Source organism: Labrus bergylta, chromosome 13 (genome assembly GCF_963930695.1).
Source record: "Labrus bergylta chromosome 13, fLabBer1.1, whole genome shotgun sequence".
NCBI classification, from domain to species: domain Eukaryota; kingdom Metazoa; phylum Chordata; class Actinopteri; order Labriformes; family Labridae; genus Labrus; species Labrus bergylta.
This window is the reverse complement of record NC_089207.1, coordinates 12,084,721-12,097,427: the sequence shown is the minus strand read 5'-3', so window position 1 is coordinate 12,097,427 and position 12,707 is coordinate 12,084,721. Positions and strand designations below refer to the sequence as shown.

Genomic DNA, 12,707 nt, shown 5'->3' with positions numbered 1-12,707 from the left:
TATGCGCAGAGTAAGAACATTTCTACGCACATATTAGTGAATGAGGCCCATTGTTGTCAGATGGGGCCCCCTTAGGGAGGTTTTCTACTGTCATTGCAACATTTGCAGATTTTGAGCCTCTGCTGTTGTTTAAAGTTCGCCAGCCCTCAGTGGGCCCTCTTTATGGGCCCAGGGCCCCAAGTTTGTCAGCCTTGCCTGTTGACAAGCAGTAGGCCTACCTCTGCAAGTGTGGGTTCCTAAAGCTGTCAATATAGTCAATATGCCATTTTGTAGGGTTGACGTGATTCTGAGTGAGCATGATCATCCCTATAAAGGTGGACTAATTTTATCGCACAATGCATTGTGAAAAGTAGCGTAAAACCATATTGGTTGTGTTCAAAATTACACTCATCACAGCAATGACGTCATTATCGACAGCCAGAGAAGTCTCCAAAATGTTTGTCTTATCGTTTCAAATGAGTGCACCGTGAAGTCCACTAAGGAGTAGAGAGTCGGGAATGAGTGGGTGATTTTGGACTCAACCATGAAGTTTAATATCTTACTGTTATAATGACCAAAACATTTTTATTTAGTAGAAAGTCCAAAACGTTTGTATAGGCCTATTGCACTTGTACAAAAATAATTTAAGACAACAAACACAGTAGAGCACTAATAATATGCGTTTCATATTGTGTTACTTATAATAATGTTGTAATGGTTCCAAACGTGTTTTAAGTTAATAAAGTAGGTCTACATGATGGTCATTGGAATTTACAAGACTTAACTGATTTTAATATTTTAAGTACACAAGGCACACTTGCTCTTTAAGTAGGGTATAAACCTTTTTTTTTTCCCCCAAGTAGAGAAGTTCACTTTACAATCTTTTGGCCGATTTGATCGGATCTCAATGATGAAACGAACTCCCCACTTCCTGTGCGTTACAGTTCTTCCCATGAAAACAAGGGTGTTTGAGACATTAGCAATCGAACTCAGAGGAATCGATATGTGTCGCACTGTCCATTACGAACACAGAACAATCAAACTTCTAGAAAATACATAGAAACGCGAATTTAATATGGACAGTTCTGTTTCATTTTATCATTAAATATGAAAAAATAGTCACTCAAACACAAACTAACTCTTCTCCAGAGAAAATCTAGAGAGGTAACATGCTATTTGACTCGTGCTTCCTCTCGTCTTTTTATCTTTTTTTACGCTGAACATCCAACAACCCAGAGACAATCCAACACCAATGTATGACACTACTACTGTCTTGTTTATCTGTTACATGGCCGTATATAACATGAGCTTCTTCACAGATATCTTAGCTTATAGGCTTTGGTTACGGCTGAATGTTTGCTTGATGTTTGTCCTGTTCTGGCCTCAGTGCTTAAAGCTCTGTGCTGAGTTCATCAGAAGAGATGCTTTAGGATTTGGGGCTGCTGTGTGTTGCCTCTCAGTCAGGGATTGACTCTATTGGGTCAATTTGGGTGCTGTTGTTGAAGCCCTATCTTGTAACAGATGTCATCATAAAAAGCACAATAAATATAAATACAGGACATCAACGAATAGATGAATCACTACTGTTCAAAGAGTTGATTTACGGTAAAATTACAGATTTATAAAACCTTTAAAATAAATACAAGTGCAGGATAAAGCTACTCAGTAATGTGAGTAAATTGAATCCATTACTTCCCGTCCCTGTTATGAAGAAAATGTACTCATATCCAAAATGTGTCTAAGGAGGTTAAAGTTCTTCGACTTTAACGAGTTGAAAACCAAAAAGAAAAACACAGAAATTATTGAGTGAAATAAAATACAACACAAGTTTAAATACTTCTTTTAATAAAAGATGTGTTACACTGATGTAATAAATGTTAATATCTTGTTAAAAACATGTCGTAGGTTACATATAAAAACCTGATGACCATCTCCAACACTTGATTGAGTTTCTATGGTCAGCTGTTAAAAAAAGAAGAGATTTAAAAATCAAACCTCACAGATGGATTTCAGGAAGTTAAACTTAATTTCAGTCTTATGATTAGAATTAAAATCTGGAACAGTTTTTATATTGTTCTAAAAAGATGAGGTAAAGTGCAATGGAATAGAAGTAGTTCTTGCTGGGGCGCCGGTAGCCTGGTGTGTGTGTGCCCCATTTGCGGAGGCTGGGGATCATCGAAGCGGGCGGCCGTGGTTTGAATCCGATCAGTGGCGCCTTTATCCAGCATGTCATTCCCGCCCTCTCTCTTCCAGATTTCTGACTCTATTCACTGTCCTATCTCTCACATAAAGCCATTTAACATAGTTGTTACTTCCTTTTTTACTCTGAGAGAAACTTAAAGAGTTAACAACACAACGCCTTACAACTGACTGTAACTGTTTCATTTCCTTATCGACACAAATGTCTTCCCTTCTTTTATGGTCATGTAGGCCGACATTGTGTCTGTGTTAAAGGTCACATATTCTGATAAATTCACTTCTCCATGTGATGAGAAAAGTCCATCCTTTCCGTCTTTTCCCTGCTCCACTTTTCAGAAAATGTTTGCTCAAAAAGGCCGTTTGGAGATTTTCCCTTCATGACATCACAAAGGGCAGTAACCCCTCCCGCAGGTGGGTGACACGCCCACAGCTAGGTGTTTGTTCTGCCCTCTGAGTCTGCCTTCTCATCGTAAACAATAGGACATGGAGCGAGAAAGCCCGAGACACCCAAGGGGGCGTGGTCAGACACAGCTCATTTACATTTAAAGGTACAGACACAGAAACAGCCTGTTCTGAGCAGGGCTGAAATAGAGGGGTTTATAGGCATGATCAAATACAGGATCAGAGTGGATTTAGAACAAAGAAACTTCACACACATGTTTTGAGGAGCTCTGAGACTTATTTAAACTGATTAAGAGGAGGATAATATGTCACCTTTAAGTCCCAGTGTAGCTTTTCAACTTTTAATTCTTGAAACTTTAAAGATACGAGATACGTCCACTGCGTCACTCTGAATCTTCTCTTGAGAGTGAAACAAAACCAGAAGGAGACAGCACACACTGCATATGTATTTGGTTTTATTGAAGAAGAGAGATATGAATCGGTAACCTATTTTAAGGCACCTTCAAAATGTACAACAAAAAAGCTTGAACCATTTATTTATTCAGAATACAAAAATACACATCTCAGTGACTCCAAATCGTAATAAATAGTTAACCATGCATTCTAACCATAAAAAGGCACAGAAAACAGTCACTTAGTAGTCATAAAAATGAGCAACTACTTTACCAAAAAATCATCCAGATAGTAATACAGGTGACGACTGTAACATTATATTCCAAATGTGAAAACACAATACACATCATGTCATTAAACCTTAGGCAATAAATATGCAAATGTTGTTTATACCTACCTACATGTTCTTACAAATTAAACCTGTGCCATTGTAAACAGAATGTAAACAAATGAAACTCACTTTTCTCCCATCACGCTGGGAAAAATGTCAAAGACTTAATGTCATCCTGTCTTTTTTTTTTTTAAAGTTTTTTTTAAAGTTTTTTTAAGAGATCCTCTCAAGGGTTTCGTTGGTTTGTTTTAGAAACCAGGCAGTTTGCAGCATTATTTACAGACCACTGGAGAAGGGAGAAAAAGGTGGCTACTTCCACTTTGTATGGAAAAGGTCAAGCAATCTCTCACCACAAGTCTGGAGGGCAAAGAAATAAAAATAAACGACTTGAGATTCAGAGAACCCGGCAGACACTTTGGACACACTGAGATTAGAAAATGCAGGCGCACACAAAAATCAGGAAGAGAAAGAGTGACCTGACGTGAAAATAAACGCACGTGTGAGCTCTGCAGGGGCAAGGCGGCGCGCAGCACATCGACTACACGGCTGCGTTTAGAGCACACGCTCACAGAAAGGCTTCAACATGAAATGAGACTGAATAAACTTACAAAGGCAGTGTTTGAAGAGGAGGGATTAAAGAAGGAAAAAACGTCTACTATTAGTAAATTTCTGGTTTAAATATGTTCACACAATCTTTGTCTACGAGTTGCAGGACAGTAAGTGCATGCAGAATACTCTCCAGGATTGCAATTTAATTTGAAGGCTAATTAATTTTGGCACGCCATTGAGCAACTTTACATCGGAGCGTGTTGAATACAGCCGTGTTAACGGTAAAACAACTGGGTGCTGAATCCTGAAAAAAATTTCAAACAAGCAAACCAATGAGGACAGCACTCCAAAAGTGTATTTTGTACTCATTCAAAATAAGTACTAGTCCACTTCCTCTGCTGGGATGGACTTCCTGTGTATGTTTGAGAAGCCTTCCTGTTACACCCTGAAGAAGAGTGTCTGCTCGAAGCGTCCATATGGCAAATAAAATACAGTTTTGGAGTGCTGTCCTTTTTGGTTTTCCTGTTTGAATACAGCAGTGTTACACGGCTGATTGTCGTCCTATGAGCTCCTGTACAATCATGCAGTTTGACACGGTTACTGTAACGATGTGAGATGTAATACATCGCCCCCTGGTGGGACGTTAGAGGCATTACATAACTGCTTTTAATTCAGTTACATTCGATTATAATTTAGGAAACTTTGGAGCATTTGTGCACTCATGTTCAGTTGATGATTTTTTAAGGTAAATGTCAAAGGAAACCAGAACACTTAGAGAAACAGAAGAGAGGCAGAATCCAAAACATACAAGCTAGAAATGATCTTCTAATGTCAGTAACTCCTAAAAACATCTTATTTGATTAAATTAATTGGCAATGGTTTGGGTACAATTGTTGATATGGTAGAATATGCCACTGTTTGAGTAGACACACTCTAACACACACACAATACACACAACCACACAACAACAGTCATGTCTGCCCACTCTTCTCATTTCACCGATGCCGTCCTACTTTAGTGAATCGTCCTGGAAGCACAGAGGAGCAAAACTACAAACTAGTGAACCGCTGGAAGAAATTTGGAGTCGGTAAGAAAAAAGCAGTCTAACGGGTTTATCTTTTTAAAATCTATAACCCCTTAACCCCCCACCCCACCCCCCCAACCTCCAGAGAGCAGAACATGTACAAAACAATTCTTTCAATGTTAATTTTTCCCCTCACTGAGAAACATCATGTCAGAAAGCTGCAGCGGCAGTATCAAAACAAGAGATCAAATATTGCACCATCATTAGAATACAACAGCATCATCATGTACAAGAGATCCATCCAACGATACACAATTGTTATGGTGTAATATACACAATCAAATGTGTAAGCTGTCCACAATGCATGCCATGTCAGCCATCTACCAATGCATCAGACTACGACACTTACATTGTTTGCATACACTTGTTTACTGTATATACAGTGCGTATATATACGTACAAACTTAGCATCACATGTAGAAATATACCCTGTAATGCCGCCGCTCTTAAAAGAAATATTCTATCAACGTCTGGCTTTTAATTTGAAGGGAAAAAAGCTGCGCTTGAGCAATGCTTTGCAGGCTGCAGATCAACTGCTCTGTTCTGTATCTAAGTCCTATTTGTCTTTAGTGTTACATACGTTTAGCGTTAAAAAGACGAGCCATTATCTCCTATATCATGATATGAGTTTTAAACTTGCACAAAGCAAGAAGTAAAAAGTGCCTGTTAAGTATTCCTTAAAAAAAACTCAACAACCCTATAGTATAAAAAGTGGAATTGGATTTGAATCGTTTTTCTGTGATGTCAGGAAAGTTCAGCTACTTTTAGCCGGCGCCAGATTGCGTCCGTACTTTGGGATGTAAACGGTGTTTTTGAGTTGCTTCATCCAGCAGCCATTAAAAACAGGCCGTGAAACAGTCCGTGAAACAGGCCGTGAAACAGGCCGTGAAACAACGTTTTCGGACCGCAGGAACTGTTGGAACCATCCCCCTTTTTTAAGTCATTCCGCACCGCAGGAACTATGAACTATTTAGGTTCCTAGAACCCGTTTAGAGGAACCTTTTTTTGGCTCCTGCTTCAGAGTCGGTACTCTCCCATCACCATGGAGGAGCGAATGCAGACAGATATGACGTGCTATGTCCACTAAAAGCTTTTGTTTTGTCACTGACGGATTAAGATTTTGACAAGATTACAGAAACAAACAAAGACATGAGAAATTTATTTCATCTAGAGAGCCGTCACATATGGTCGCTCTCTTCAAAGCCACCAGACTCCGTGGACAAAAACAGTCACCTTGCTGAACACCAGCATCCCTCTCATAACGTCTCTTTCTTCGGTTTTATTGTGAATTTTATGTGTGTGCAATAACATTTTGCATATTGTGATAACAATAGATATCTAGATAAATAGATAAATTGTGGGATAAAGCGTGTATATTGGCTAAAACTCAGTTTCTATGTTTCTCTGCTGTTCTTCATGTTTTATGTGTGCCGATTGAGACATGAACTAATCAGACCTATTTGGTTTTTTGAACCAGGCTGTAAACATGTTAATCTCTGCTGTAAAAACAGGCTTTTTTAGAATGGGTGTGTATGTGACTTCCTGTGCTTCTGCAGCCAGCCTCTAGTGGACACTCGAGGAACTGCAGGATCGTACACTTCAGCATCGACTTCATTTTTCAACACCGGAGGTTGCTGCTTGGAGTAGAATAGCAACTTCCAGTGAGGTTGAATCACAGGTTTGTGAAGGGAGTCTGGTGGTTTGAAAGGATCGATGTCACAGCTGTTTGTGCTAAACGAAAGCATCTAACTCTTAAATCAGAAGGTTGATCGCTGTAGGGATCCTTACTGTCAGTTTGTCAGACACATGGGATACATTAGAAAAACCATCTGTACATCCGTGACAGAAACAACTTTTAGTGGACATGCTTTGATTTGGTGCACTTTCCCCGTGACTTACAAAACAGTTGTTACAAATACTTCTGCAGCTGCTGGCTGAAACAATCCTCTGGTGCAAAACTATAAGTCATTTACACCCCCTCAAATATGAAACGATAAATCCCAGATTTAAAAAAACACTCTAAATGACGTTCTTTAAATGAAAGGATTGAGATAAAGAGTTGCGGTCTGAACAGATAAATCATGTTTTCTTAGACATTCACTTAGGTACGGATTTTCACATCCACAAAGAACGTGTCAACTTACAGATATCAATTGATTAAAAACGTCTTATGATGTCTACCTATAAAGCACGTTTCACACCAAATGACTGAAAAATATGGCACTTGACACAAACCTTTGACACGTCATAATCATGCAAACGCAATAAATTAAAGCTAGAGGAAATCAGACCAAAAGGAGGATGCTTCAGTAGTAACATCGTAATACTTAAGTCATGTAAAACTTGTTCAAGTGTTATTTTGCACACACAAAATAAAAAAAAAATCAAGACACTAATCATGCAGTTAAACATATTTAAAGTTGAGCAAGCATAGCATGCAACAGTGTCCCACTGTTTCCAGATGCACACGTCCCAGATCACCGTTTGAACCGGTCATTTTCATGCACCACCTCTCTACACGCTAACCCCACACTCATGGAAGTCCTGGTTTGCTACTGGTTTGTGATCACAACTCAGTCGAGTCAACAGTGTAGTTGGTTGCATACCTGATTGTGTGCTATGAATGGTTATTGACTCAGAAATGGCTTCTTTTTTTTGTTGTTGTGAAGATCCATGACTTCCTTTTGCACTTCCGTCGGCTTTCTTCAAACAGTCGTTTTGGCACCAAAGAACAAACGAGCGTCAGCAGAGCCGTTCATTTCCAGCTCTCGTCGTCTCCTTCACTGCACACGGGGCTCCCAAACTGATGTGAGGAGGGAGGGGGGGGGGGTCTGATTCTCCTCTCCAAATGCGTCTGCATCTGGATTAGAGATCAACCATGGAGGCCTTGGCCAGGTCCTTAGTTCCCTGGAGAATTCTCTTCATATGACCCACTTTCGATATCCCCAGATCCTGAAGGGGTAGAAGATGACCGACACATTGAAAACACATTCAGAGAGAAGGTTCAGGACAAGTTCAGTGTTATAACCAGACATTGAGCTTTGGGATGATGCTTTGATCTGAAATGTTTTTATTGTAAGCATGCGGAGCTAAATGTTGAGTTATTACACTGAAACATGAATACAACTCCTGTGAGGAGTATCTTGTTATTATATATATTGTCGCCTCTATATGAGCTACAAAAGCAAACAAGACTATCAGCAACAACATTCATCATTTCTATAAAGTTGTTTTTAATGTCTGTGTGAACACTGCTGCAGAAACAGAGTTTATTTACATTTTCACAGCAAAGATCTACAGTGAGTGATTCAACTGACCGCTAACAGAGAGCAGGATCAGATCTGTTGATTGGGAAAAAAAAATTCTTAATCATGTAGAAGACAAAATAGCAAAGAGGTAAGGGGTACCACTTTGTCCACAGGGGGCGCCAAAAACAGTACGGACCTAAAGTTCCTCACAGGAGCTCTAAAGGACTAATTTGATCATTTATAATCAAACAGGAGAGCAGCACAGCAAATTCAATAAATGAGGTGACTGATCAGCTGTGAGACGATGGAATGAGGAACACATATAAAAGATGTATAGTGTTTAAGTGTGTGTGTGTGTGTGTGTGTGTTTGTTGACTGTGAAAGGAATAAATACACACCCAGGTCACTTCAAATATTTAATTGAACTATAACTTTGAATGATTGTGTGTCTGAAGCCGGGCGTTCACTGTTCTGTTTCAGACTGATTTAGATCAAATTTTTGTAGTCATACAATTGTTCCAGGATGCACGGTGGTGCAGTGGTTAGCGCTGTCCCCCCTCGGTGAGGAGGTTCCTGGTTTGAATCCCCGTCTTAAAAGTTACTCTGGACTCAAGATATCCACGTCGTAATCCGGCAGTTTTGGATCTGTAGCATGTAGCCCAAAGTGATGTCGCTCTGATTTTTTACATTGTGCACATAACTCTCAGCTGCGTATTGAAGACCCCTTTGGCAACATTTAGAGGATTCCATCAGACCCCCCCCCACCCCCCCCCCCCCACCCCCACCCCCCCTCAGCTCTGGACATGGCCACTGAAGGAGTCCAGAGGAAAGTCAGTGGAGGTGAGGCGGCAGGCAGCCACAGGAGGACTCCCTGATTTCAGACTCTGTCCTATCTCTTCAATAAAGACCACAAAAAGCCCAAAACTGAACCTGTACCTTTCTGCAGCCACTTTCTCCCTTTTCTTTCTTACCTTAGCTCCACTGAACACACTGACTCCATTTTGCTTTTCTGGCTCTCTACAACCGGCCCAACACAGATTTTTTCATCTACTCCCACCAGCAACTCCCCCCCACCCCCCCCCCGCCCACCCCCGCCTCCACCTGTTTGATCCCCTCTGCAGCAGAGACAGTGTTAGTGGGTTAGCAGCGATCAGACGGAAGAAGCCAAGCAGAGCGATGCAGCAGCACGACAGGGTTACAGAGCATCAGAAGTACAGTCCATCAGGAGGGGGACAGAGAGAAAGAGTTGATTGTGAGGTTTCACACAGAGTCACTGAAGGGACTCAGGTGTGTGTGTGTGTGTGTTTGTGTGTGTGTACCTTCAGGTCCCTCCTCTCCAGGTGCAGCAGCTCCGAGCCGCGGATGTCGTGCCGGATGAAGTTGTCTCTGTACTCCCCGAGACTCAGCTGTTCCAGCCAGACGCCCACTTCCTCTGTGCCCCATCTCTCCACTACACACACAGTCACACACAGTCACACACACACACACATACACAAACACAAACACACAGGCATACACACACAGACACATGGAGCAGAGCAGAGAGAGGCTCAGGGCGCCTCACAGGTACACCAGAAACTCTCACACCGCACACAGCACACGTACATGAACACACAAAACGTACAAATGAGCACACGTTGTGTTGAATCATTGAAGGAAAGGAGATGGAGGAAAATATGGAAAGGAGGAGAGGAAAAAGGAGAGTAAATGGCAGCAGCTGGCGGAGGAGAAGGAGGAGGAGGGCGTTCCAGAGAGCATGCAGGTCATCCACCGATATGAGAACGCACAGAAAAAAAGTGTGGGGCAAAAGGAGGCGGTCTGCAGGGAATACAGCCCAACAAATGTGATGCGGATGGAAGGGCTTCCACTCCTAAACCTGCTCTGTTCTCACACTCCCACTAAGTCTGCATGCTCAGTCCACTGGGACTTTTCTACACTTAAGTTTATTGTGCAATGAAATCACTTTGGTCGGTGCCAGAATGAAAGAGATGATTTTCCTCGGTGCAGCCTTGTCCTTCTCATGACCGTGAGCCTTTTGATGTCATGTTGACGGCTGGATGAGAGCATGAATGGAGGGGTGGGGTGGAGGGGTTGCAGGTTGATGGGGTGGGGACAGACTGTGGGATGTAACACCTCAAACACACACCCATCCTCTGTGCTTCTTCATGTTGTGAGTGCATATTCTTTTTTTTTTTAGGCGCTTAAACGTAAGTGGTCATTGTCGATAAATATATGAAGTTAGCATTAGCCACTAGCTAATCTCAGAGGCGTCACCAGAGAAACTAGTACATATTAAAAGTACAAGATGTATTTGACCAGAAGAAATGATCGTTGTCGCTGCTAAGCTAAAGCTAAGATGCATACCGTCACTGACGTTGTTGAGATGATTTAATGCTGCCGTTCTTTCTACAAGTACGTGATTAGACTGCATCGTCCTCGCTGCAAAACAAGCCGCCATGGCTGCTTAATAAACCTCGGGGGCAGCATCCGGTCAAAGTGTTTTCACTGAAGTAACTTCTGTTTGAAGATCAAGCAGCCTGTCTGTTCATTCTGCTAACTACGAAGATCAAAGTGGGCACACCCCTACCTGACTGAGGGCTCGTCTTCTTGGCCGCCTTCTCCTTCTTGAACTTGGGCACTATGCGAAACATGCTGCTGCGACTGTTCCTCTTGCCGTAACCCAGAGAGTGGTCCTGGTACATAAGCACAGTCAACCTATAGCCTTTCATTTAGCTACTCAGCTCTGCGTTCACCTGGAGCCAGGTTATCGTAAACACATACAGAACACGTGTGCAGACTGCTCTGAGAGCGGGACAAATGTTGCTCCTTTAATCTTTAAAGAAACATGTGTATGCTTGTTGAGGACGCTCACCTCCTCGTCGTTGGGCTGCAGGATGTGATAGAGCCAGGGGATCTCTCCCAGTTTGCCCAGTTCCAGCTCCATACTCTGCAAAGCATTGGACAGCTGCTCCTCCTCGGGGGGGTCCAGTTGCTGCGAGGAGAAGGAAAAACAAAAACCCAGATCAGCTACAGGCAGAGCACAAAAGAAACATCCAAAGTGTGTTAAAATATGGATATACGCTTCATTTAAATAACTTTCATGTTTAAAAAAGTCAGCCACTCACCAGAGAGACTCGGCCCACCAGCAGGGACTCGGTCTCGTTGTACAGAGCCTTCACAGTGCTCGCCACCTCTATAGCCGTGTTTCTGGTCAGATTCTGGAAACGGGAGAGAAGAGTCATTTAATTCACACATTGCAGAAACATGCTCTTTTTGTAGAAGATGTAGATGTATGCCCAAGCTGCTCCAAATCAATCGCCCCATTAAGGAGTGATACAGCTGTTTGAATACGAAACAGGCTCATTAAAACTGGACGCTTCAAAAGTTTAATCAGCAGGAACATCCTTCACGATCACATCAACGATCAAAGTGTGTCAACGCGACGCAGCAGCTCTAGCACACTTTGATAGTGCACCTTCAAATTTGTTTTGAAAAGAGCAGTCAAAGGAGCGCAGCTTCAGGAAAGTCTAATATACTAGACTTTTTAAAAAAACACCTCAATTATTATTTAATGCTGAGGTCAAAAATGATCTGCTCTGATTTTCTGAATCAATGATACTACTATCTTTTAATGCCAGACAAAGACAGAATATTCTTTTTTTCTCTCAAGTGGGTGCAGTATGCTTAACATGAGACATTTGGTGACCACTAGAGGGCGCTGTAGAGATGCACAACAAGTGGGATAAACTGACTAAAAGATGAAGCAGTTGAAATTGTATTCAGCTGTAAAATACAGTGACACCTAAATGTTAAACCTTGACTATATAAATATATAGAGAAACATGTTTGTGTGACGTCTCTAAAGCTCACCTCGGGGAACTTGGGATGTGTTTTGTTGATGGCGTGGGATGCAGCGTTAACAGCATGAGCCAGCTCCTGCTCTAACAGCCCGTAGGTCTTTGCAGCCTCACAGATCCTGCAGTAAGACAGAGCAGAGTTAATGTACACAGGTCATGATAAAAAAAAAAAAAAAAAACATTTTGTTTCTGCAGAGATCTGTGAGACCTGTGTGTACCTTGTGATGAGCTCCTCTGCAGCACGGGCGCACATCTGCACCAGGCCGGCCTCCTCCTCTGTAGCCAGGTCCACGGACTGCTGCGGGTAGAGGTGAGGCCGCAGAGGAGGCTTGTCATACTTCAGCTTGTCCTCCCACGACTTCAGCGTGTTCTCAAACGCCTGCAGGGGGAGCCACAGCGTAAGAACAAAAACCATAATGCAATCCCCTGAAAGGCTTTGTGCAATTATCAGCATCCCCTCCCTCTCTCTCTCTCTCCCTCCCTCATCCTCACCCGGTCTCTGGTGAGCATCTGCGCTCTGTTCTTGTGCTGGATCTTGATGACTCCGGGTGGTTGGATCCAGGCCTCCCCGTCCACCTGAATGGGGACTCCCTCGTCGCCTAGGATGGTGATCTTCACTGTCCGACACTGACAGAAAACAGAGAGGGTAAAGCTCCGAGAAGTGG

At 42.3% G+C, this 12,707-nt stretch overlaps 1 protein-coding gene across 9 annotated transcripts in view; it reads right to left on the bottom strand.

Annotated features, from left to right (window-relative positions):
* Positions 1–3,015: 3,015 nt before the first annotated feature.
* Positions 3,016–12,707, bottom strand: part of dgkh (diacylglycerol kinase, eta) — a 60,400-nt gene continuing 50,708 nt past the window's right edge. For 5 of the 9 annotated variants that reach the window (XM_065961980.1, XM_065961976.1, XM_029278035.2 and 2 more), the window contains 8 exons: positions 12,535–12,669; positions 12,261–12,421; positions 12,056–12,161; positions 11,311–11,403; positions 11,058–11,177; positions 10,773–10,878; positions 9,505–9,635; positions 3,016–7,889 (listed from right to left, as the gene is read on the bottom strand). In XM_065961980.1, coding sequence (XP_065818052.1) covers positions 7,803–7,889; positions 9,505–9,635; positions 10,773–10,878; positions 11,058–11,177; positions 11,311–11,403; positions 12,056–12,161; positions 12,261–12,421; positions 12,535–12,669 — 939 coding nt within the window. In that variant the 3' untranslated portion in view covers positions 3,016–7,802. Of the gene's footprint in view, positions 7,890–9,504; positions 9,636–10,772; positions 10,901–11,057; positions 11,178–11,310; positions 11,404–12,055; positions 12,162–12,260; positions 12,422–12,534; positions 12,670–12,707 lie in introns of all 9 variants that reach the window. The other 4 variants (XM_065961978.1, XM_029278037.2, XM_065961977.1 and 1 more) reach the window with 3 other exon arrangements.